The 24,013-nt window shown below is 39.6% G+C and overlaps 1 protein-coding gene across 1 annotated transcript; it reads left to right on the top strand.

Annotated features, from left to right (window-relative positions):
• Nucleotides 1–2: 2 nt before the first annotated feature.
• On the top strand, nucleotides 3–14,273 carry LOC146479010 (NADPH-dependent diflavin oxidoreductase 1-like). The gene is made up of 16 exons (XM_085111303.1): nucleotides 3–188; nucleotides 1,530–1,607; nucleotides 2,535–2,632; nucleotides 4,311–4,409; nucleotides 5,016–5,117; nucleotides 5,616–5,713; nucleotides 6,508–6,640; nucleotides 7,379–7,500; nucleotides 8,073–8,245; nucleotides 8,389–8,436; nucleotides 9,058–9,165; nucleotides 9,938–10,139; nucleotides 10,777–10,836; nucleotides 11,383–11,501; nucleotides 12,237–12,331; nucleotides 13,677–14,273. Exons 1-16 carry the CDS (start codon nucleotides 42–44, stop codon nucleotides 13,819–13,821), a joined length of 1,827 nt encoding a protein of 608 aa, XP_084967429.1. The 5' UTR covers nucleotides 3–41; the 3' UTR covers nucleotides 13,822–14,273.
• The last annotated feature ends 9,740 nt before the right edge of the window (nucleotides 14,274–24,013 follow it).

Here is a 24,013-nt window from a genome sequence, read left to right as displayed (position 1 = left end):
TCATAAGCGGGCAGAGGACTGTATCATTAGAATTAACCAATATGGCGGATGAATCGAGAAGCAGAAGAATTTGTGTTCTTTATGGCTCACAAACTGGAACTGCTCAAGAAGTGGCTGAAAGAATCGGTCGGGAGGCGAAGCGAAGATATCTATCAGCGACTGTTTTGGCCCTAGATGATTATAATGTGGTAAGCTGTAAACGCGTATTTACATCCTTTCATCTGACCATACTTGTCCCCAGAGGAAATTTATCGCTTTTCTTAGATGTTCAGTTGTAGTCAAAGCAAAATAATAAAAACACACACTACGGGAACACTGCTTGGCCATTTAAAGGAGACAGCGTGGTCGAGTGGTTAGGGCGCCGGACTTGAAATCCGGTGGTCCCAGGTTCAAGCAGGGCTTGAACAATCGATGAAACCGATGATCGGCGCGGAAAATCAATCGATCAATCGATGACAATCGATGCCAATTAATCGATTGATATTGATAATCGATGAACAATCGATGCACGGGTTTTTTGTGATTATCGATTTCATCGATTATCAATTTTTATCGATTATCAACGCCAATCGATCAGTAAATTGACATCGATTGTCATCGATTGGTTCTCATTTTTGATGCGTTTTATTTTCAGTCAAGATTTACTGCTCACCCATTTAAGCCTGCATGCAGTAAACTTTATTCATTTTTTACCCTGTTTACTTTATGCACCTTTGTTGTGACAAAGAAGTAATAAAGTGATTACCAAAGCCTATTCACGTTTATTCTGGTTTATTTTATTACAATTCAGTATAATTACATCACCCACCATTCAGAGCTCACTTGTCTCCAGTCGCATCTGCATACAAACAATCCAGTGAACGAATTCAAATCTGAAACATTTGTGCGTACTGCGAGAGCGTATACGTACATGCTGGAACGTGTGAAATACCGAAAATTTTTTTTAACACCAATCAATGACAATCGAGTTGCGACCACTTTTGTGTGATTATCGATTGGTCATTGATTGGCCGATGCCAATCGATGCCAATTAACTAACAAGGCATCGATTGTCATCGATTGATTGATTGATTTTCCGATCATCGGTTTCATCGATTGTTCAAGCCCTGGTTCAAGTCCCGCTCTGACCGCTAGCTGGAGTTGTTTCTCGGTAGCCCCAAGTTCAACTCCTCGGCCGCGCTTGTAAATAGCCAGCTGGTCTGCCTCCTGCCAGTTGGGATTTTTAACCATGTTATTTTCAATTTGTATTATTTCTTTATGAAGTTTAGTGCTCGGCCCCACTAGCACTTGTGCTATAAACACTGCCGAGGGTAAATAAAGGTTATTTCTTTATTTATTTATTTTTTATTTTATTTAAATAGGCGAATGATCACACTGAAGAATTGTGTTGACGGGGACTTAAACAATAATTTATTAAGCTTAATGAGGTTTGACCTTCATGACAGAATTGCAAAAGAGAGGGTTAATATTCACATATTAAACCCTTTACTTACATTTAACATACTTGAAGTTATTGTGTATTTTTTCAGACCAAATTAATAGAAGAGGAGCTTGTCATATTTGTTTGTGCCACAACCGGACAAGGAGATGAACCAGATAACATGAGGGTAATGGAAAGCTGAAAAGCTGGGTCAGCTAGGAGACCACTTATCTTGTGTTTATAATATAAACAACCTCCATACTTCTTCATACTTCTTACTTTTAAATTTAATTTGGATTGCACCTCAAATTACTTTTTAACCTTAACCCCAAAAAGTCATCCATAAGAAATTATTTCTTATTTGATGATCAAATAAATTCATTCAATATTTCTATTACCACTTGAGTATGTTCTCTCAAATTGGTCTTTAACCTTGCACCAAAATATATCATCCATTATTTCTTATTTGATGACCACATGAATAAATTCAATTCTATTGCAACTTGAGTATGTTCTAAGTAACTTGTGAGCCCAAAATGTTGGGTGTCTTTTTTCTGAATAAAAACAGTACAACACTTTTGCGGAAGAGAGCATAAATATTGTAATGACAAGCAAAGTGTTGGAGGAACTCAGTATTTTATGCCAATGTGGTGTTTTACACTTCAAACTCCTTAAATTGGCAAGTCATAAGATATGTGTATTACAGTAGACCCCAGCCTGTGTAACAAACATTTCTTTGGCCTTTCTGTCTGAGGGAGGAGTTTTTTTAGCATCATGAAAGTTGGAACAAAAGCAAAAAATCTGGAGTAGGTTGCAGGAGAGGGGAGAAGAGAGAGAAGAAACCCCTCCATCCCTCCCCTCAGGATTTTGCTTTCTCTTCAAGTTTTTCATAGTAAAAGCTATGGAAATTGGAATCCAACCTTACAATGACCCCACCATCGAGTTATTGTGGCCCCCTATTTTCATCCTGAACAAAACGTCCTTGTAGACATTTTCTTATCTAAACACCGAGTTATTATAACCTCATTTATGGTGGTTGTATTATAAGGCTTCCACACTACTTGTCTCACAGCAAAATCAATTATAAGCAATCTCTCATTTGTAATTCTTATAGAAATTCTGGAGATTTATTCTCAGAAGAAATCTTCCATCAAATTCTTTGTCTGATGTGTCCTTTGCTGTACTTGGTCTTGGAGACTCTTCATATCCTAAGTGAGTCAATGAAATTATACACCATAGATGTTGTCATGTCTTACTGCTGAGCCACACTTATAGGCAGTGGCAGGTTAAAGAACCTTAGGGGGAGGGAGAAATTCCTGTTTTAGGGGAAGGGGACTGGGAAAAACAGAGTTTGAAACCAAAACCCATTTTCAGTCCTCTTTAAGATGAAATCTTTCCATTACTTTAGAACATATGGGTGAGATATCCAGTTCCTATTTCACTTCTGTACCCTAAATGTATTTCACACTAGAGAAAAGCAAAAAGCATACCCCATCCAGGCTCTGTTAAACAAAGTTTAATAATGTGTTTTTACACAAATCCACTTGCACTTGTTTTCACTGTAGGTCTATTAAGCTGAAAAGAATACCAGTAAGAATAACTCTCTTGAGGAGCCCAAAAATAGCTGGGAGAGAAAGGGGATGGGGTACTGGCAATGAACAATATGCCACATATTTAACATTCAAATCTTAGCAGTATGCAGGATGTTTGTCACATGAACCTAGTTTAATGGCCTTAGCTCCTGTAGCTCAGTGGTAGAACAAAGTAGTTGGAAGGTTTTAGATTCAACACCTGTTGGAAAAACTCAAATTATTTTTTTCCGAGGATGCCTGTGTCACTGACTGATAATACTGATAATACATCATATTTGTCAACAGTGTATTTGTTAACCTATCCAGGAGGGGGTTTGGAGTGGTGATTATACTCCTATTGCTGTATACTTTGCTAATGATCTGATAACCCACTCTCCCCTGTCCTCTCCTAATACAGTCGAACCTCCCGTAAGCGACCACCGATAATGTCTAGGATATGTGGTCGCTTACGGAAGGTGGTCGCTTACCAGAGGTCAGACCACAAAGGGGGGTGGGGGGGGGGAGGTCTAAATTTCGGGTAATTTACATGATGGTAATCATGTATCGAAACCCTAAGTAAAAACTTCTCTTTAGACTGCCTGGTTTAGGACCAATCAGTAAACGGCATTTTTGCAATGTTACATGTCAAGCGTAACACATCAACAACTTTGGCGTTTGTTTGTTTGTTACATAATCCAGTTGACGCCACATAATCCAGTTATCGCCACAATTTTTCTGTTTAATAATACAAGGTTGAGAGAGTCATCACCGGTCGTGCATGTACATGCATGCTATTAACCAGATAAGAGAGTTTTTTTCCTATAAGGGATTCAACCTGATTAAAGTTTATTTCAGTGTACCATAGTGCATGTATATGTTATAATTGTTTTAATGTCGGGAGACACTTCCGGTTGCTCCGGCTGTGGGATTTTTAGTAATACGGCATCCACTGTAGTGATGTGGGCCAATATGTTACAGTCAATTTCCGCCCGTGAGAGAAACAGCAGATTGTGCTGTGTCAAGTGGTCGCCTACGGGAGGTTAAAAACAATAGAAAATTTTAAACAATCATCTCTAAGAGTGGTCGCTTACGGGAGGTGGTCGCTTACGAGAGGTGGTCGCCTACGAGAAGTTCCATCTATAGTGATTTGACTTGAAAACTTTTGATATTTGGAAAAGTGGTCGCTTATGAGAGGTGGTCGCTTACGAGAGGTGGTCGCAAAGGGAGGTTCGACTGTAGGAAAATCCTATTATTTTACTATCAATGCCAATAATGTCCTTAAATGTGGCATTAAAGAGTAAATTAACTTGTTTGTACAGATTTAATTTTATTGCCAAGAAGCTGTACAAGAGGCTAATTCAGTTGGGTGGTACAAGCCTTCAGCCGCTTGGTCTGGCTGATGACCAGCATGATCTGGGGTATGTTTTAAAAATTCAACATTAATCTGAGTGTGACATCATAAACTACTGACAGCCACACTCTATGTACATACTATTAGGTACATGATGGAATCACTGCTCAGCAGCCTCACCAGTATACTGCATCTGTCTGGACACAGTCAATATAATTTATCAATGGCACTCGGTGCCACCTTAAATGTTTGAATATTCAGCTGCTTTAAGTTAAGTCTGAACTGAAGAAGAATGACAAAGTGTCCTTGTTTCTGAGCCATGAAACACACAAGAAAAAGCTGAAAAAGTGGTCCATAAAAAAAAAAGCTAAAAAAAAAAAAACAAACTGCGTGAAAAATAAACATCTGCAGGAAAATAAACATCTTGGCCCGATTATTCAAAGAGTGGATAACATTATCCAGTGGATATAATGTACTCCAGCTAGTATATTTTATCCGCTGGATAGCGATTTATCCACTCAACATTTTTGTTGTCCACTCTTGGAACAACTGGGACCTGGTCTGAAATAAATGCCTGCCTGCTTATGAGTTTTTGCTGTTAATATTCTTGAGTCAAGTATTACTGATCAACAAAGCTCCTTTTTCAAATTGACTGTATTGCTTTTCCCTCCAGACCAGATGCTGTTGTCGATTCTTGGTTGAAGCAACTCTGGGAGAAAGTTCTTAGAATGTATCCACTGCCGCCTGGGAAGGAGGTCATCAGTGCTGCCCTGAGGTCTGTGGCTATTGATGTACTCGCTTAAAAGCAACGCAGGATCCACTTTCTTTTAAATATTGGAAGATGGTTGGGTTGCCGTGTCAAGTTTGCAAAACACTGAAGGCATCATTGTTCTTACTGGCATGGTTGCTATGGAGACATGACAACACGTGAATGTAACCACTAACTAACATTGGCTAGATTCTAATGGTGTTTGATTCTAATGGGGGGGGGGGGGATGTTACAGGGGTAGACACATAAGATGGTGATGATTACGAGAATAAGATGTGTGGGACCCTTGCAAATCCACTGTAACTCGCTTAAAATAATTTTTTTTTAGTCTATTACAAATTACGAACCTACATATTCTTTGTTCTCTACCTCTATATTACTAGCAGTGTTAAGGCACTCTGAGTTACCACAAGGCAAGATAGCTTTTTAAGCTTTGCTTACTTGTGAGTAAGTGAAAGCCCAGTCTTCTGTGTATAATTTTGATTATGATGATGTTTAATGCAGGCCTCAACCAAGATTTAAAGTGAAGTTTGTAGACAGTTACTCTCAAGAAACAGAATGCACTAACAGAGTGTTTGAAGTTTCCAATGTGGAAGGTCAAGGTAAGTTGACCTGCATCTCATCCTGTGTGTTTTGAATTCCTAGTTCAATATAAATCACTTTGTAGTTTTACTATATGATTGCTGCTTCAAGTTGAGTTTTACTCAACGTTACTTGATTGATACTCTTCTCCCATGTTCTCATTGAGTTTAACGTAGGGTAGACACAGACTCTAATAAACGAAAGTGGATGTTCTTAGCTTTTTATGTTTTGAGCCTGAAACGTTCTTAAGTATGTTCTTAAGTTACGTGGTGTAGAATTTCAGAAAACCGATATGACCGTGACCAGGAAACCGAACAAAAAGATCATTGTGCGCTGTGTTGTGTCAAATTGCTTTGGCAATGCGAAGGTGTTTTAGCTGGATGCAAATGAATAAAAATGCATTAATTTATAATTATCTCTTAGTCTCAGGTTGGGTACCTTCTTTGCATGTTCTTAACATCTGGGTGAATTTCAGCCTCAACGTTCTCATAAAAAAAAGGTTCTTATAAAAAAAGAGTGTGCGCTTACAAAAAAGTTAGTAGTTGCCCAAGCGGATGGGACACGAACGGGACACGAGCACCCCTGCGAGGCACCTCCCCGTAAAAATAAATGAAGTGATTAGAAATGTGTTAACAGTGGTCTCTCAGGAAAGACAACTGCATGAAGTGGGATCCTACATCCTACGTTCGCAAGCATGATAGCGAAGGGACGGATTTCCTCCATAGTTTAACTACCCAAGCCTTTGTAGCGGACTCTATCTGCCAACATTGATCGTTTATTGGAAAACTAGCTCATTTTTGTTTTGTTCAACTAGGTAAGCTCAATCCAACTCCATGTAGAAAACATCCTTTCAATGCAAGAGTAATATCCAACAGCCGAGTGACGGCAGCCGATCACTGGCAGGATGTCAGGCTGGTTCAGTTTGATATAAAAGGCTCAGGAATGAGGTACGTTCTCCTGCAGTTCATAGATTGGATTATCACTTATTTGCGTACTCTAATACTTTCAACTAAAGAAAAAATTAAGCAGATGTTTTGGTGATTAGTCAGCTGCAAAGAAAGTTTCCTGTGAAAAGGCTTCCTGGAAAACCTGGCTTTTCGGTGAAGGAAATTACATGCATGAAATAAAACGTTTTCGTACAGAATTTGGGTTTACCCTTTGAAGTTACCCTCTATTTCATTAAATTCCAGTAACGACTGAAATGTTGTCTTCCTTTCGCGTGCGAAAGTTTTCAGTATTTTATATTGTTTCTTGGTGGATTGTATTTAGTGGTCATGGATTTCAGTGGAATATTAAACCCAAATTAAGGCAATTTGGCTGATCAGAGCAAACGGAAATAACAAGATTAATCAACGAGTTTTCAAAGCCAACGCATATCATAATGAACCAAGATTTGTGCCAAGCGTGGGGAAACGGCCAGCAGCAATTGGTTTTAGTTTCTTTCCTCACATGTATTACTCAGAGTAAAATGACGAGTACGCGTTCTTTGAACTAGAAGTAGATTTCAGAAAGCACAGTAAAGAGTTGGTAAACCCCATTTACTAGTGGTATGGCCCACAGGCCACTTTCCCAATTTGAATAAACAACTATAAAGAGAATGCGTAAACGCAGAAGCTATGGTCTGTGTTTGGCAGAGATTATCTCGGAAGGTGCGCATTTCTAATTGTATCGCTGTTGTGTTGTAGTCACTCTGCTGGCGATGTTCTAATGGTACAGCCGAGCAATCTGCCCGATGTTGTACAGGAATTCATCGCTCATTTAGCACTTACACCTGATCAGCTGTTCCTTCTTGAGCAGAATGACCCGGGTAAGTTTTTCAAGCTCTTAGTCTTATATCACCACCGGCGGAGGATATTTCCGTCACTGTCGTTATCATTCTGATCGTCCTTCTTTTGCTTGTTAACATGCTCGCGATCGCCTTACTTTATGAATGGATCTGTGTCATGGGAATAACTGCAATAATTGTAAGGGTCTATGAGTAATTGACGATTGTACTGGAAACGCTGTTGGAACGTCAAAATGAAAATATCAGGTGAACTCTCGAGGGGAGAGCAAATAGAAGCAATGATAATACAAACGTTTGTCAATTTGCAGGTCATTCCTGTACTACTTAAACGAAGCCAAAGACATTGTATTAACTCGAATAAACGCATCGTGTTTCAGACCGTAAACTCAAGCTCTCATAGCGGGTGTTGATTATAGGGAGGCTTTTAATTTTGCCATTTTTATTCTGTTTCGGGTAAAACTTTGGAACAAAAAAGGAGCTTCAACGTGCAATCCAATGCAATGCCAAGTTGAATGAAAATGTTACCAGTATTACATGGCCTCAATATCACCAACACGAGGACCTTTCATCTAAGTGTGAATGTGTTTTAACAGATATCCCTGTGCCAAAACAGCTTCCTCAGCCCTGCTCAATCCAGCACCTTGTGGAACATTTTTTAGACATCCAAGGGGTTCCTAGGAGGTACTTCTTTGAACTTCTTTCGCATTTCACCACGTCAGACCTTGAAAAGGAAAAACTCCAAGAGTTCTGCTCCGCCGAGGGACAGGTATGTTTATTTTTGTGCATTTTGAGCAGTTATCATTTATACATTGACTAATCATTCTTGTTGTTTTTGCGTGAAGTTCTATTTAATTTTAATTCTATCTCTTTAAATAAAATCTTTTCTGTTTCCGTCTTCTGTTATTTCAGGAAGAACTTTACTCATATTGTTACAGACAGAAAAGAACTACTTTAGAGGTAAGCTCGATTTATACTTCACGAAATTCAAGTTGAAGGACAAATATCATTATATAATGCTGGCTTGTCATTCTTTTTTCTTCTCATACCTTCTTTGCGATAGGAAACAAAAAAAATCATAGGCCTGCCATTTTGCAGTGTGATTTCCTCTCCTTTGTCACTTTTAAACATCATTTGTTACTTCTTTTTACGAATTCTCAGGCCAAGTATGGTACGTTCAAATGTGGTAGGCAGAGTTGTCAAGTTTTCGGCCTTTGGCGCCTTTCCCAGTTGGGATTCGATTGGCCAGTTCAACGAAATCCATTAGAAAGTTCTCAAACCTGCCAAAAGTTTTCAAATTTATTGAACACTTTGTCAAGTGACACCTGACGAAAACTTAGTTTAATGGTAATGTAATGTATTTACATGCTGCACATATCACCAAGTCTCATGGCGGTTTACAATTCTTCTGTGGGATGAGATCGGACGTCACCATGTAAAGGCGCCACTGGCAGCCGCTATCAGTCCATATTTTGATCTCACTCACCCACCCAACCCACAGAATGAAGTAAAATGGAGTAATAAGGTTGGATCATTTCATGGAGCTGTGTCACTAGAAGTTCACGTTGTTTTGGTTGATAGGTACTTCAAGACTTTCCAGATGCCAGTGCAAACATTTCTTTTGAATATTTACTTGATCTCATTCCACCGATTCAGCCACGGGCTTTCTCCATCGCTTCTTCTCTGATGGTAAGTACGCCGCTTTAGAACCTAATAAACCATATTGCACACCCTAGGCAGCTTAATGTTACTATTGGTTGGTGGTCGCGTGTTGAAGGAAGAACTCTGCTATTTACCTTACAGTGTGTGCAATTTTTTGCAAATTAATTTACCATTGGTAAAAAAAAAAAATAGATCCTGCTAGAGATTTTTCCCAAACAAATTTTATCCTCAAAAATTTTCTCTGTTTTAAAGACTACCTTATAAATGACAACGTGGTTATTGTTTATCGTGCTAGGTACAATAGAAAAATAATTATCCTATCGTTTGCCTCACGATGTGGTCAACGGAGATAAGAATGGCGTCGTTTCGACTGCTCACTTCCGTCTTCATCAGGCTATGTGATACAAATGGTGAAGAGCAACCAGTCGACCACTATGGTAGTGTGTGATTGGTGGATTTCGATCCTTATTATTTGAGTGATCCCCAGTTGTGTTTCTTTATCATTTTTCCGATTAGTTGTATGTTACGAGTTAGTTTTAGATTGGTGATAAGCAATCATCAAGACAACTCTTTTCTTGTCATTTACAGTTAAGGTAAAAACATTCATGTTGTCTTAAATTTAGTTGTTTCATTTATGATCCATGGTTGTTTTACAGTGCTTCTACATCGCAAAAATTTGATTAAAAAAACCCCTATTATTATTACTTCGCAAACGAAAAACCTCCTTAAATTTCATTCTGTGCATAGCACCTAACACGTAGCGTAATTTGTATGTTTGAATCCGTTTTTCCCTCCACAGGCTCACCCAGATGAGGTGCATCTACTGGTAGCTGTTGTCAACTACAAAACTAAACTAGTCAAACCTAGAAAAGGCCTTTGTTCAACATGGCTGGCTTCTCTAGATTCCTCAAACAAGGATTTACGTGTTCCTGTGTGGGTAAAGAAAGGAACGATAGCATTTCCAAAAGCTGTGAATGCACCATGTGTTATGATAGGTCCAGGTACGTCCTGTAGTGACAGTAAATATGGACGCAGGAGGCACGATTGACCTTAACACGTTCATGACGTGCCCCCCCCCCCACTCCATCTCACCCCCATTCCGGACTCTTACAAGATAAATTAAGGTGAAGTCGCACTTGTGCCACAGGCAATCCTACAGCTGGCGCTTTACTCCTGTAACGTGAATCAGCTAGGGTTATTACTCCCCCCCTCACCCTGGATGGGTTACTGGTCCATCGTAGGGTTACCCCCAGCTTTTTGTACCCATTTATTCTCCTGGATAGAGAGAGACAAGTTGGAGTATAGTTTGTTGCCTACGGAGGCAACATGACAATACAGGAGCAAACATAAGCCTCGTATCACCGACTTTCTGATCGTCTGATCGAAATAATACCGCTTGAAAGTACGTCTCGTTAACCGCTACACCCCCACAGTCTCATGGGTCAGTGGCTAATAGTATGATGTATTTCTGAGGAAGGTCCGACACATCAGGCAGAGGGTAAACATAGCCAGTGATATGTTGGTAGAAATAAATCCCAAAAGACAAGTTCATTTCTTCAAGCGTTACGAAAGATTCTGTTTGTTTATCAGAGATCCTTACTGTTGTAGCAATGTAGTTTCTGTGTTGTTCTTTTTCAGGCACTGGCTGTGCACCATTTAGAAGTTTTATTGAAGAAAGAGTGTTTCAGTCTGCTGGAGGTAAATTGAGTTCTGCTAACAGCTGCATACATTAAAACTACAAGCTAAACAGTCTTTTTCATGGGTGCTTGATTGTTACCGTGCAAAATCAGGCCAAGTTGTTTGTTGCATATTAGTGGCGTCCAGTGTAAAAATTGGTGCAAATCAGCCACTTGTCTTCCCAAACAGTAACTGGTAAACTTTACTGTGAGAGGTGAACGGCCTAAATTCAAACAGTGTGCAGATTCAGTTCACAGTGTGTAACTTTGTTGTGTAACTGGCTTTCAATGCGTCCTAAATACGGTAAGACCCATAAGTATGCCTCAGAAAAGCCTGAACTCTAGCAATATCTTTGGAATGTTGAACTACAAGGAAAAACAAATCAAATTCAAGATGAGTAAACTACAAACTTTAATCATTGATCTTCATTCATTTTCCATTATTTTTTTTTTTTGCATTACCTCGTGACACCACTTAATATACAACGTGAGAACAAATTTTGGATTTCCACAGTTAATATTCTACAAAGATTTGACATTCATATCTTCGTCTTTCTAACTCTTGCAGACTGTGTATTGTTCTTTGGCTGTAGAAATAGTGACAAAGACTTCTTTTTCCGAGAAGAATGGCAACCTCTTGTCAAAAATGGAAGTTTACAACTGTTTACTGCTTTCTCAAGAGACCAGGTAAACTCTTGTAATCACTTAAGTGTTTTGTGTTCATGAAGGCAATTAACAATACAGTTGCTTGTTTCTGAAAAGAACAAACAAACAAACAAACAAAAAAAAAAACAAGCAAACAAACTGCCCTCCCACTTCAATACGTACATGTAGTGAACGTCGCACATGTAGGTATTGGCGTAACCTCTTAGTCAGAATGTATAACAGCAACTACGCGGGGTTATATACCACCTACTGACGTTACACAAATTCACTTGACTCTGAAGATGACTTCCGCTCAGGTTGTCGAAACGTCTGTCAAAGTCATCCCAAACAGTCCTTCTCAGGACTACACTCACCCGGATGATCATAATTGACGTACTTATGACATGTCTCCTGGGTTCAAACCATTTACAGTAATTACCACAGTCCACAGAACACACAGTTGTGTTTTTCTTAACAGGATAAGCCCGTCAGGATACAATACTATTATTAATCATTTACCAATATGAGTCATGTAAAAATTTAGCTACTAAAATGGTAGTGAAAGCTAATCTAAAATCTTCACTGAAGAAATAACAGTTTTAAAAAAGCAGACTAACCACTATCTTTTTATACTGGTTATAGTTTCAAGTCGAGTTTGTTGAGCGCTGCTAAATTGAAAATGAGATGGATGGACCCCTTACACTAAATGTTTTTAATGAACCTTTCTTGGTTTCCTTTCAATTACTCATCACAACTTTCTCTGTCTTTTATCCACAGGAGGATAAGATCTATGTTCAGCATCGTTTACTGGAAAACAGCGCTCTTGTCTGGGATCTTTTAGCTGTAAAACAAGGATGGTGTTATATAGCAGGGTAAGAAAAGGAGCCTTTGTTGTAATGGACAAAACGTCGCACATTTTATTTCCTGCTTACCTTTTAGAGTTCAAACCGTAGCGTTGGGCTGGTTCCAGTTTGTGTCACTGCTGACGATCGCTAAAAATTGCTGGCCTTAAACTCTGCCTGTGCATTGCGTGTCACTGATCGACTGTGATCAATATTCCTTGTTCCTTGTGATTGCGCGCGAAGGATCGCTAGTTATCACTTGTATGTATGTGTTTTCATATGAGCGCAGTTGGCCAGCAGTTTAGCGGACACCCGCTGTCGTTTGCCAACCTCGGCCCCAGGGCTATTTCCGCTCTCAAGATTGAGGCTAGGCAGAGAATAGCCCTGGCCAATAATGAACTAAAATTACCTCCGATTGGTGCTAGTACCGCCATAATGAATGTCAAGAAGAGCCTGGTGGTAAGTTGAGTGTTTGGTAAGAGGGTAACCGCGGACAAAAGTAAAGTATAAGAAAAGTTCGTTAAAGATACGATTTTACTTTGAGAGCTGAAAGCTGATAGGTTTTTTTTGTAAGTCTATGAGTTTACTAAATCATTTTAAGAAATACGTCTTTTAGTAAATCGTAAAATGACTTATGAAACTCACACTCGCAAAAAGCTCATCATCTTTGCTCGATGTAAAAAGTTTCTTTTAACGGTCATTTATTATTTCCTTACGTTTGTCCGCCTCCAAAGTAAGAGACCGGTTTCCCTATGGAAGGCCGATCACATCGTTATTACGATCGCTGCCTTTGAACGAGACGATCATATGGAGACAGCTAAAAGAAATCGCTGGCTAAGGCTGCTATTAGCTTATGACGTTTTGCATTATCATCTTAGTTTACAATATCAGTTTCTCATTGATTTCATTATTGGCATCATTAAGAATTAATATTGGAAGTATTGTTATTGTTTTAGTATTTGTTTAGTGCAATGAATTATCACTAGTTATTTGTATTTTAGTTTTTTAGAGGACCCTCTGTAAAGCACTCCTTTGACGTTGGCATGCTCATTAAAGATTGATTCTTGTTATCGTTGTTATTATTATTATTATTATCATTATTATTACTTCTATTTATAATAATATTAATAAAAGACTTCAAGTTTGCTCAAGGAGAGCTACTGTAACATATTTTAAAAGAAGGCTGCAACGAGTTAAAATCACCACAAGAAACGGATCTCGGGTTCTTTGTTGATATGGTATTTATTGGTCTTTTTCTCTTCCGTTTCCTTTTAGCTTTAAGTGTCCTCAATCAGATCGCCTCTGAAATAAATTGAAAAGATAGAAAGGTTTTGATGTTACTGATCAGAATTGTTTGTTCTCCATTTTTCCACAGGAACTCACAGAGAATGCCTGCTGATGTTACTGAGGCTCTTCTTGAAATATTCATGAAAGAAGGAAACATGGACAGAACGAAAGCGGAAGAATTTCTTAAAACTTTAGAAAGTAACAGACATTTTCAGAGCGAAACGTGGTCATAGTGGGCGGGAAAGATAGAAGATTGAAATGAAACTGAAATATTTAATAACGCACTGAAAACCAAGGGAAAAGTTAATGCTTGCTTATGCACCATTAATTCAAATTATTTTTACCAATCGAATTCTACCTTGAAACCGGGAGATCGTGGTCGTAAGCAAGTGATTCTCTAAGCAGGATTTAGGAATTGCCAAAGTTAGACAAATTACGTTTTACATTTAGGTGCGATGTGAAGAAAAGGGATCACAGTTTTATTTAGTTAGAGGGAGTATATTGACGGAACACACAGAGCGCTATGGTTCATTGGTTACAACTGCAATGTTGAGAGACGTTAGCCGATGACGGAGCTGATCAGTGCCTCGTTCCCATACTCTTAATTTATTTGGTCTCCTGCGTCTCGCCTCAAGGAGGCGATGAGGCGGCGTAAAATTAATGCATTTTGATATTAAAATTAAAAATAGAATAAAATCATCGAGCTTTTTAGCTTTTAGCTTCGCACGTTTCAAAGGCGCTAAATAAAACAAACAGCGAAGGACTACCTGATACTACCTTTCCTCGATTAGGGCATCCAGCCTTCTTCTACCGAATTAACCGGAATTGTGGTCCGGCTAGAACAAAAAGACACTAAAAATCCCCGAAAGTAGGGGGGGGGGGAGGGGGGGTGGGTGATAAAACTAAATACGGTATTGTATGTATTTTCCAGTTCACCCCGGCTTCACATCCTTAAAAATAAACCTGGCTCCTACCACTCTTAATTACTTTGAGTATTTTTAATTTTTTATCGTGGGGGTTTCTCCCGCGCCAACCGACCCGCAGCGCCAATTTCAATGACGTAATCTGAGTATTTTTGACTTTTCTTCATTGTGTAACGTACTTCCGGTTTTTTTCGGGGAAATCAATTTGACGCCTATCATACACAAAGGCGGATTCACCGCTTTGGTTCATTTACCAAAAAGCGTCTATAATGGAGGTCGTCTAATTTGTCTCGAGAAAGTTTCAGCTATTTTCAGCCATAAGGATATGTACCCGTGATGCTATAAAACGATGCAGTGTCCTAGCTGTGGTTATACAGGCCTTCTTCCTAACTTTAAATGGTGTCCGGTGTGCGGTTTTGCGCTTCCTCGTGCTTCAAACGCACCGAAGAAGATTGAGGAAAGGATTGCACTATCAACCGAACAGAAAGGAACGGCAAGAAACAACACTGCAGATAACGGACAAATTCAAGGTAATCATATCTGCTTTCAATCGTGGGCTTAAAATAAGCTCAGTGTCGGCGGTTTTTCCAAAATTTGCTCCGTTTTTTGGAGACCCCTTATTAATTTAACATGCATTTATCGCGTGATCTGCTCATCACTAAATACTCGATCGTCTGGTGGCAAAACTCTTGAATCATAACTTATGGATGAATACTTGATAATTGGTTCATTGACTTTCAGCATTTCGCTCCATGATTTTCAATACTGATGAGTTTCGATTTGTACGTTGTCAATTTCATTCTCGATTACGCTATTTCTGCTTGAAGCATAATTTCATATTCGATACTTTGTCTCATGATTTTAATTGCGGGCGACAAGAGGAGCCCGCAATCCTAATCTCAACGTTGCTTTTACAAACGCATGCGCAACAGTTATGTAGTTTGGCCCCAGGTTTGGCCCTGACTCGATTTTTGTTCAATAGCCCTTTTCACGGTTAACTCTGCTCATTTGAATTACAATGAAATCTAGCATATTTCGGGCTATTTTGTAGCTTTAGCCCGAAATTGCCTCGCATCCACGTTGGATAACATTGTAATGCAAATGAGAATAATCAACCGTGAAAAGGGCCATTCGTGAGTCTTCCACTAAGAATGTATGGAATGCAAAGAACGCTATTTTCGCACGGGCATCACTTGTAATTTGGACCTTTAATCACGTGACGCTCACGCAATCGGCATCGCCGATCAAGCGTTGGATGCCATTTCTCGACCGCATTCCGCTTATTTTAAATCGTCTGTCAGCCCTGACCTCAAGCGTCGAGCGAAAGTCGTATCTGTTCTTCCTAACTTCCTTTACTTCAAGCGTGGAGCGTCGGTATATTTCGTTCTTGACCTGACAAACGTGTACTCACTATAGTCTGAGATTGTCTTTGATCTGATAGAAGCGTCGAGCAAGAGCGTTGTTCGTCCTTCAGTCCTTGGAACGGGGTTCGTTTCAGTTTACATACATTAACATTTTAAACAATACACATCCACAAGTGCGTTATTTTTTTGATTTTATTGTTATTCATTCAAATGACATCTAAAGTTTTGCTTGTTATGATTTTAAATAAATAATTGTTGCGTTACATAAATCATTTTAACTCGATCAATACGCATATTTTATAACCTTCAGTGAGTCTTCAGTGATTTACTTTACACCGTGAAACAACAACAATTACAGCATATTACTCAAAACCAAGCAAACCAAAACAATGGGACTAGTGTCTCGTGGAATGATCTAGTGTTGGTAACTGTTTCACAGGTTTAGTAAATTATCACTCTATTGTTATTGTCAAAATAGAGGAAAAAGCGAGTGGAGTCCTCATGGACTAAAACTTCAACCACGCAAAACCGCAGGTAGCCCAAGCTCGAAATATGAGCGCTAGTTACGCAACGGTTGAAAAATATAAGGATTTGTATGGGAGAAAAACGGTTTATTTTAGAGGCTAAAAATATGAATGAATTTTTAAATAAAAATCACCCACCTTACTTCTCTTGTGTATTTCTTGCCTCCTATGTGGTTTTTAGGACGATTTAGCGCGATTCCAGTGAGTTTTAGTTCCATCGCTCTCTCTCTCTAAGGAAAGGATATATGTTCATGTATAGAGAGAGAGAGAGAGAGCGATGGAACTAAAACTCATTGGAATCGCGCTAAATCGCCCTAAAAACCACATAGGAGGCAAGAAATACTCAAGAGAAGTAAGGTGGGTGGGTTTTATTTAAAAATTCGTTCATATTTTTAGCCTCTACAGGGGCGGATCTAGCATTTTTTGAAAGTGGGGGCCGAACAAGAATACTAATTAGCGCACATTAGCGCGCCTCAGTAGCGCCTTAGGTGCTACTTTCTAGGGGGGTCTGGGGGCATGCCCCCCCCCCCAGAAAATTTTGAAAATTTGAGTACTCCTACATGCCATCTGGTGCAATCTGGAAAGTAAAATATTAGGATTCCATATTGAATAAAATTATAAGTTGTGGTTATAATGATGCATGGTTTGTGACACTTCGCTCCAAAGTCACAACATAATATGTCTAACCATAATATGGGAGCTAATCAAACATGATGGACTGAATGCAATTGCAATTCCTCTGATCCGGTGGAAACGAAGAAATCCACAATCAAAGCACAGTACGGTGATAGGTAATCAGAAAGTACACAAACAAACGAAGAATTGAAAAGTACAGACTGTAGACCACGTGGAGATTGTTTAGGTAGTAGCTAGTAGATTGAAATCTGATACCCTTAACAACTATAACCAGAAGATGAGGCGATAGAGCTGCAAAGCTTTACGTATTTCCGTTACTACGGAAATACATTTTACACATAAGCACGTACGTGTCACAATGTTATCCTCATTGTACCTAACCAAAATATACATAATTAAATATATAGACAAAAGAGATTTTACGTTGTTACAGTCTCTGTAAAATAGGTTGACTGTAGACAAGTAATTCGTAATTCGCATCCAGTCTTCTTCGTCATTTCAAAAGGATAATATTAACGCCTGTAACGTTGAAAGCTTTTTCGCACAACTTTAGTCATACTATTAGCGAAAAATCATGCTTTAGCTAAAAAAATCAAAAGCTCCAACAGACTGCTTACAAAATGATAAAATTATTGTATACTTTTGACAAAAAAAAAATCTCCGAAGAGCTGAAAAGGGGGGGCCGCGGCCCCCTCGCCCCCCCCCCCTAAATCCGCCCCTGCTCTAAAGTAAACCGTTTTTCTCCCATACAAATCCTTATATTTTTCCCTTACCGTGACCGTGACTTCCCTGACGGTGAAATCAGCCTTGCTCTTTTTTTTTTTTCAGATTATTTGCTTCACAATTTTTTTGCTGATTAGATCCTTCACTACAGGATCCGGTACTTTTATTTTGTCACGGTGGTCCTTGCAAACACAGTTTATCACTGGTTATATTTTTCAACCGTTGCGTAACTAGCGCTCATATTTCGAGCTTGGGCGACCTGTGGCAAAACAAATCCTTTCTCCCTATTGGCCCCCAAATCTAAGGTAGAGTTTCACGGTTTGGCGCATGTGCGAGCGATAACGTAAGCGCTGTCAAGCATATTGTTTTTGGACCAATTAGAAACGAGTACACAACACCAGCGGAATACTTGCTGGCATAAAAATAAAACTGACCGGCCAGTGCTTCGGTCACCATGGTCACGTTTCAACACAGGCCAACCAACCTCTGTTTGCAACTTGAGACTTTATATTCACGCGACATGATCGGTTGAAATTTTTACTGAGTAGAGATATTTAAAGTCGACTTTTACCTTTATGTTGAAATAAAGTTTCAAGGAAATGTTGATTGAGTCATGCGTGGTGGTTTTTTTTTGGCCATTCCGAGCCATAGGAACCCTTCTCTGGCGCGTTTACTGTTCAACAGTGTTGCCGGCCGAAGGCCGGTACCAGAGAAAGGGAGACAAGGCAGGCAAGAACCCGCCGGCGACCGCTATGGGTCGTTACTTCAAACCGGAATTGTCGCAAAATTTGAAGAATTCTTGCAGTTTTTTTCAACGGCATCCGATTAACTACATATTTCGCCATGTCGTGGCCGAGTTTGGGCTTCATTCGTCAAATTTCCTCCGAGAAAAGCGGAGCTCAAGTCCTCCAGGTAGGTTTCAAACTATGATCTGTAGCAAAGTCAGGGGCCAAAGGAATTCTAAGCATGCACTCCATTTTAAATTAGCCAATCAACGCTTCGCGCCCGTTGTCCGGCAGGGTAAGCGTTGAAACGTTGATTGGCTGGCTGTGCAGTATGCTGTAGCTACCTTGAACCTTACCCAAGTGTTCCCTAGTGATTCTATGTTCGCTTTTACCGTCTATTACACTGTAAGTAGCCATGTCCTATTTCTTTCCACAACTTCATTTTTGATTTTTTTCTTTTCTTTTGTTACAATTTCATCTCCCAGATCACACCGACGCTTTCCAGCAGTACTTAGGAACTGTCCAAGTCCACGCTTTTTGCGATTCCACAAAGCGCTCGATGAGATGGTATCTGAGAACATATTTATTGTTTTGCTCTTATTATCATTTTTCGCCTTTTCCAGTTTCAAAACACGGCTATTTGCTCTATTTAGTTTTTTTGTCACGTTCTTTTAAGTCATATCGTTCGGTCGTTAATTAATTGAGTATTATTTCACATATTAACCGCTCGTGCGGTGCTAGTTTTGCCTATCTTCGTGATTATGACGTTTACCTCGCCAAACGAGTGGTGCGTCGGATACTGGGTGATCGTGTCGCCCGGCCCCAAAAGCACCGATCACTGTTGAGGTCCTCTTGTATTAAAAAAAAAAAAAAAAAAAAGGTCCTCTTACAATTGTTTCGTCTTTTCGATTTAGGTAATCATTTGCACGGCCGCATGCGTGCTTTATTTTTGGTCGCTTTCTTTTCCATTTTACGTATCTCTAATTTAGTACCATATAGTTGTCCGACATTGGCGATCCCCAGGCATGTTTTTTGAAGGTATCTAGCGTGACTTTCATCCCCCAAGGGGCTTTATTGCGTATCACGCGCACTAAGACACTTTAGTTTCGGGAACGCGTTTTAGAAATCCCCTTGCCACTTATTCCTGGGTCGCCCCTTTGCCCTGTCACCGCGCTTAGGCAATATTTAGCGAACGTACAGTTGTCGCCTTCTTCACCTTTATTTGGGATCTTACAGGCCTATATTGGCTCACCAGTATAACGCGTTTATTAAGAAATCGCTCTCAGCCATTGGGTTTAATCCCGCACAGTATTCTTCGCACAGTTTTCGTCGCGAGGGCGCTACGTTTGCCTTTTGTAATTGAGTGCCTGCAGCTTTTATTAAATCACAGGGCGACTGGAAGAGTGACGCGTATTTAGGTTATCACACTCTTTCCAACGCAAATAAGTTTAAAATCCTCCATTCTATCACAACCAGACTCTCTCCCACATCGTAATTTTCGTTTCTCAATTTTTCCCCCTACCTCCATCCTTTTATTTTATTTTTCGTTTCTTTCCTTATTTCTTTTTTCCCTTTGGGTTTAGGGGTTTAGGGTGTTGTCTCCTCAGTAGTGTCACATTTGAATAAACATCCGTTTACCCCATCTGCTGAGTCTGTTTTAGTAATTGAGTGTTTTTATTGTAGATATGTTAAAAGGGTTAATTACTACATTAGTTTCCGTAATGAATATCTCTGTAATGCGTGTATTCAGATAAGACCTTTAGATGTCGTGCGTGTCAAAGATCATTCATTCCTGTGTTATCCTTTGTGAAAGCAAGAGCAACCCACCCACCTCACCCGGGTTTAGGGTGTTGTCTCTCCAGTAGTATCACATTTGAAAAACATCCGTTTACACCATCTGCTGAGTCTGTTTGTGGTAGTAATTTCTCCCTTTCTCTAGTATCGGCCTTCGGCCGGCAACACTGTTTAACAGTAAAACGCGCCAGAGAAGGGTTTCTACGGCTCGGAATGGCAAAAAAACACCACGCATGACTCAATCAACATTTCCTTGAAACTTTATTTCAACATAAAGGTAAAAGGCGACTTTAAATATCTCTACTCGTACTCCTCAGTAAAAATTTCAACCGATCGTGTCGCGTGAATATAAAGTCTCAAGTTGCAAACAGTCATTACACCACATAAACAGAGGGTGGTAGGCCTGTGGTTTCAAAAAGAAACAGACAGGCTGGCCATGTAAAACACATGGGGATTTTTGCAGCGCTTCGTGCAAATGTCCCATGACATTCAAGAAATGCCAGAACTTAAGAACTTATGCGAACGTATAGAGTGTGTGCACGACGGCCATGCTGGAGGACCGAAACAATACAATGATTTTCCTTTGGGAAATATATTATATTTTAATGCAAATATCTTTTATTGTTTTAGTCCTCCAACATGGCCGCCGTGCACACACTCTATACGATTTTATTTTAGTACAATGTCGATATCTTGTGGCATCGACCTTTTTTATTACACGCGGATCGAAAAGCCGAGAAGCTCCCTCAAACTTACGTACTTAAATCCAGTATTTCATCAGCATTCAGTGATAAACGTACTATAGTGTGTTCGTTCGATAGCCTGATTTTTACCGCCCGCTATTCGAGCCCGCTAATAAACGACTACAACTAACTCGCATCTCTCGCGTCTCAGTGTTGTACAATTTTTCCATCCAAAGCAAAACACTGATGTTTGATGCTGTTTGTCCGTCGAATTCCCCGTTTTTGACAGTTGACTTCCATATGAACAAACAGTACGATTGAAATCTAGAAAATCCTCGCGAGTTCATCCAAGGTCAGTTGGCGACCTTTGCCATTTCCAGCGAAAGCAGATGTGCCGCGAAATCGTTGTCTATTTTGAAACAGACTTATCCCTTTACCAATTTTCCACGTTTGGTGGACGTATGTTGTTAACCACACAGGGTTGCTTTCCATTGACCAAAAATTTTCGGTTTGAATTTTTCGGAAATTTCAGTCTCGAATGGAACGGGCTTATACTCGGTCATCACGTGGTCAGTTTTTGCCTCAGGCTTCTTGACGCCGTTTATCTTACGTGTTCAAACAGTCCGACTGGAAACTTTTGAATGGAACACGACAATTTTCGAAAATACCGAAATTTCCACTTTTCGGGAATACTGAAAAGGTTGTCCTAATTTTTCGAAAATCTTTTCCGGAAAAGACCCTGTTCCATTCCATTCCCACCCGAAATTTTCGAAAATTTCGTCGAATGGAAAGCGCCCAGGATTTCTACATCCACTCCACTCTGTCCGCTTTAACTTCTGTGCTTCCAGAGAGTCCACAGAACTCGCCCCATGTAAAGGAATCCAGGGGAGTCCTGGTGTGCTTACCATTTACACAAACCACCCAGATGGAAATTTTCGGCATCAATACGAAATGATTTAGCTTGTCTTAACAGAAGATGGATAACATGCAAAATGTATGAACATTAGCTGTAAATCCCAAAAGGAGTAATAAAAATGCATCACTTTGACCAGAAGCCCATAATTTCAGAAGTACACCAAATGGAATGATGCGTACCATTTGATTTTCCAACTGGAATTTCCGGGTTTTCCATGTAAATGGTAAGCACCCCTGGATTCCGGATTCGGTCACTGTGTATTCCGGATTCCAATGTCTGGATTCCGGATTCCATGTCTTTGGATTCCGGATTCCAAGCCTTGCTTGAGTCCGGATTCCATACCTTTTCACTTAGTTTTCATTCGCACTTAAACAGCAGATTACGCTATTTTTATAGCAGATTCTGCTGGTAGAGTGCAAAGGTGCCTATTTTAAAACAAAACCGACACATTGACGTTTTCAATGTATATGAAAGTTAAAGAGATATGCACGTGTAAAGTATAAAAAAAATCAGTTAAACTACCTTGACATACCTGTTATGACGAGACATCTATGACGTCCCCTGTAATCCACTGCCCGCCCTGGTCAAATTCTCAGTATTTCAGCGAAATCCAATTATAAACAGAAGCAAACGTAGAGGAGAGGTAGGATTCATCTTCTTGTCGTGTTAAGACTTATTTATTCTATTGCAATCTTATGCTCTTTCGCAGTTCATTCAGTTGTCGGGAACCTCAGCAATTCAAAACAATCTTGAATTGATTAAAAATTGTAAACTACATATATTCGTCAATATTCATTATTTTCGACTGTTTCAAAATAGCGTAGGCACTGTGTACAGCAAAAAGTAACATAACTTATCTGCCAACTCCGTGCAAAAATATTTAACAGTTCTACAAAGCTTCTTACTCTTCGGTAATGTTAAACCTTCCGCGAAACTATTAATTTTAAAAAAATGTACTTTTCCTTTTACTAACAGTGTGTACTAAAATGATGAAAACGTTGGAATGCCGCAATATGAAGAGCATAAGGCATATGTTTTTCATTACTGACTTGAAATCCGCAGTTTAAAAATTTCTGCGGCAGTGACATCGAAACAGTCTTGCGTAAATGCATCAATAACTAGTTAAGAATTTCATGTGTGGTTGATCGACTGGGTGCCATAGGCGCAGGCAGCTTCCGGTGACGGGCAATGAAGTCTTTGTTTGTGTGACTAAAGCGATTCAACGTGATAAAATGAGATAAATAGATGATTCAAAACGATAGTAGTGCATAGATCTCAAGTATTTTTAGTGAGTTTTTCATGTTTTTGAAATACTTCTCGGTAAATCCAGGATTCCAAAGGAGTCCTGGATGCCAGATTCCGTCGCCGTGGATTCCTGATTCCAGAAGCCGGATTCCGGATTCCAAAGCCTCGGATTCCGGATTGCATAGGCAAAAAAACGCTGGATTCTGGATTCCGGATTCCTTTACATGGGGCGAACAGAACGTCCCGTCGCCGGTCGGCCGCGACGTCTCCTTTGACGATCCATCGACAAAAATGTCGTTTTCGGATGCTAAAACACTTTTAACCTTACAAAAATCGAACTTATATTTACAACAGGAAACAAAGATTATAAAAAGTGAAGAACGAAGAGCGGATGATCCAAATTCGGGCGCGATTTCAACAGATTGTTCTACCATGAGCTCACATCGAATTTAGTGTCGACACCGTCCAATTTATTTTTGAGCCGGTCTGCTCGCGCATGCGCCTGTTAACCAAAAAGCCAACAATGCATCGTCCTCGCCCGCATTTCCTAACCTTTGGTTATTACTAGTTAAATAATACAGAAGCGTTTGTCATAAAGTGCGCAGCGCTTTTCCGTATTTATAACTTTGTAAATTTTCGATAACGCACTAGTCTTTAACTTTATTCCTGGCTAGAAATACGAAATAGTAGTTTTCACGTCAGTAAACCAAAACGTTTCTAATATTTAAGTGCTGAGGTCATGACAATGTATAACTAGCAGTAATCAGATTATAGAGTGCGTTCGACAAATTTGGCAAAATCGTGCAACCTTTCATGTTCGTTTCAATTTGAGTATTTGTTGTTGTTGTTTTTTTGTTATGTGGCTTTTAACTCGGGCCGTAAGGCGGCACGA

Source organism: Pavona decussata, unplaced genomic scaffold (genome assembly GCF_977016875.1).
Source record: "Pavona decussata unplaced genomic scaffold, jaPavDecu1.1 SCAFFOLD_61, whole genome shotgun sequence".
NCBI lineage: Eukaryota > Metazoa > Cnidaria > Anthozoa > Scleractinia > Agariciidae > Pavona > Pavona decussata.
This window is presented reverse-complemented; position numbering and strand designations above follow the sequence as displayed.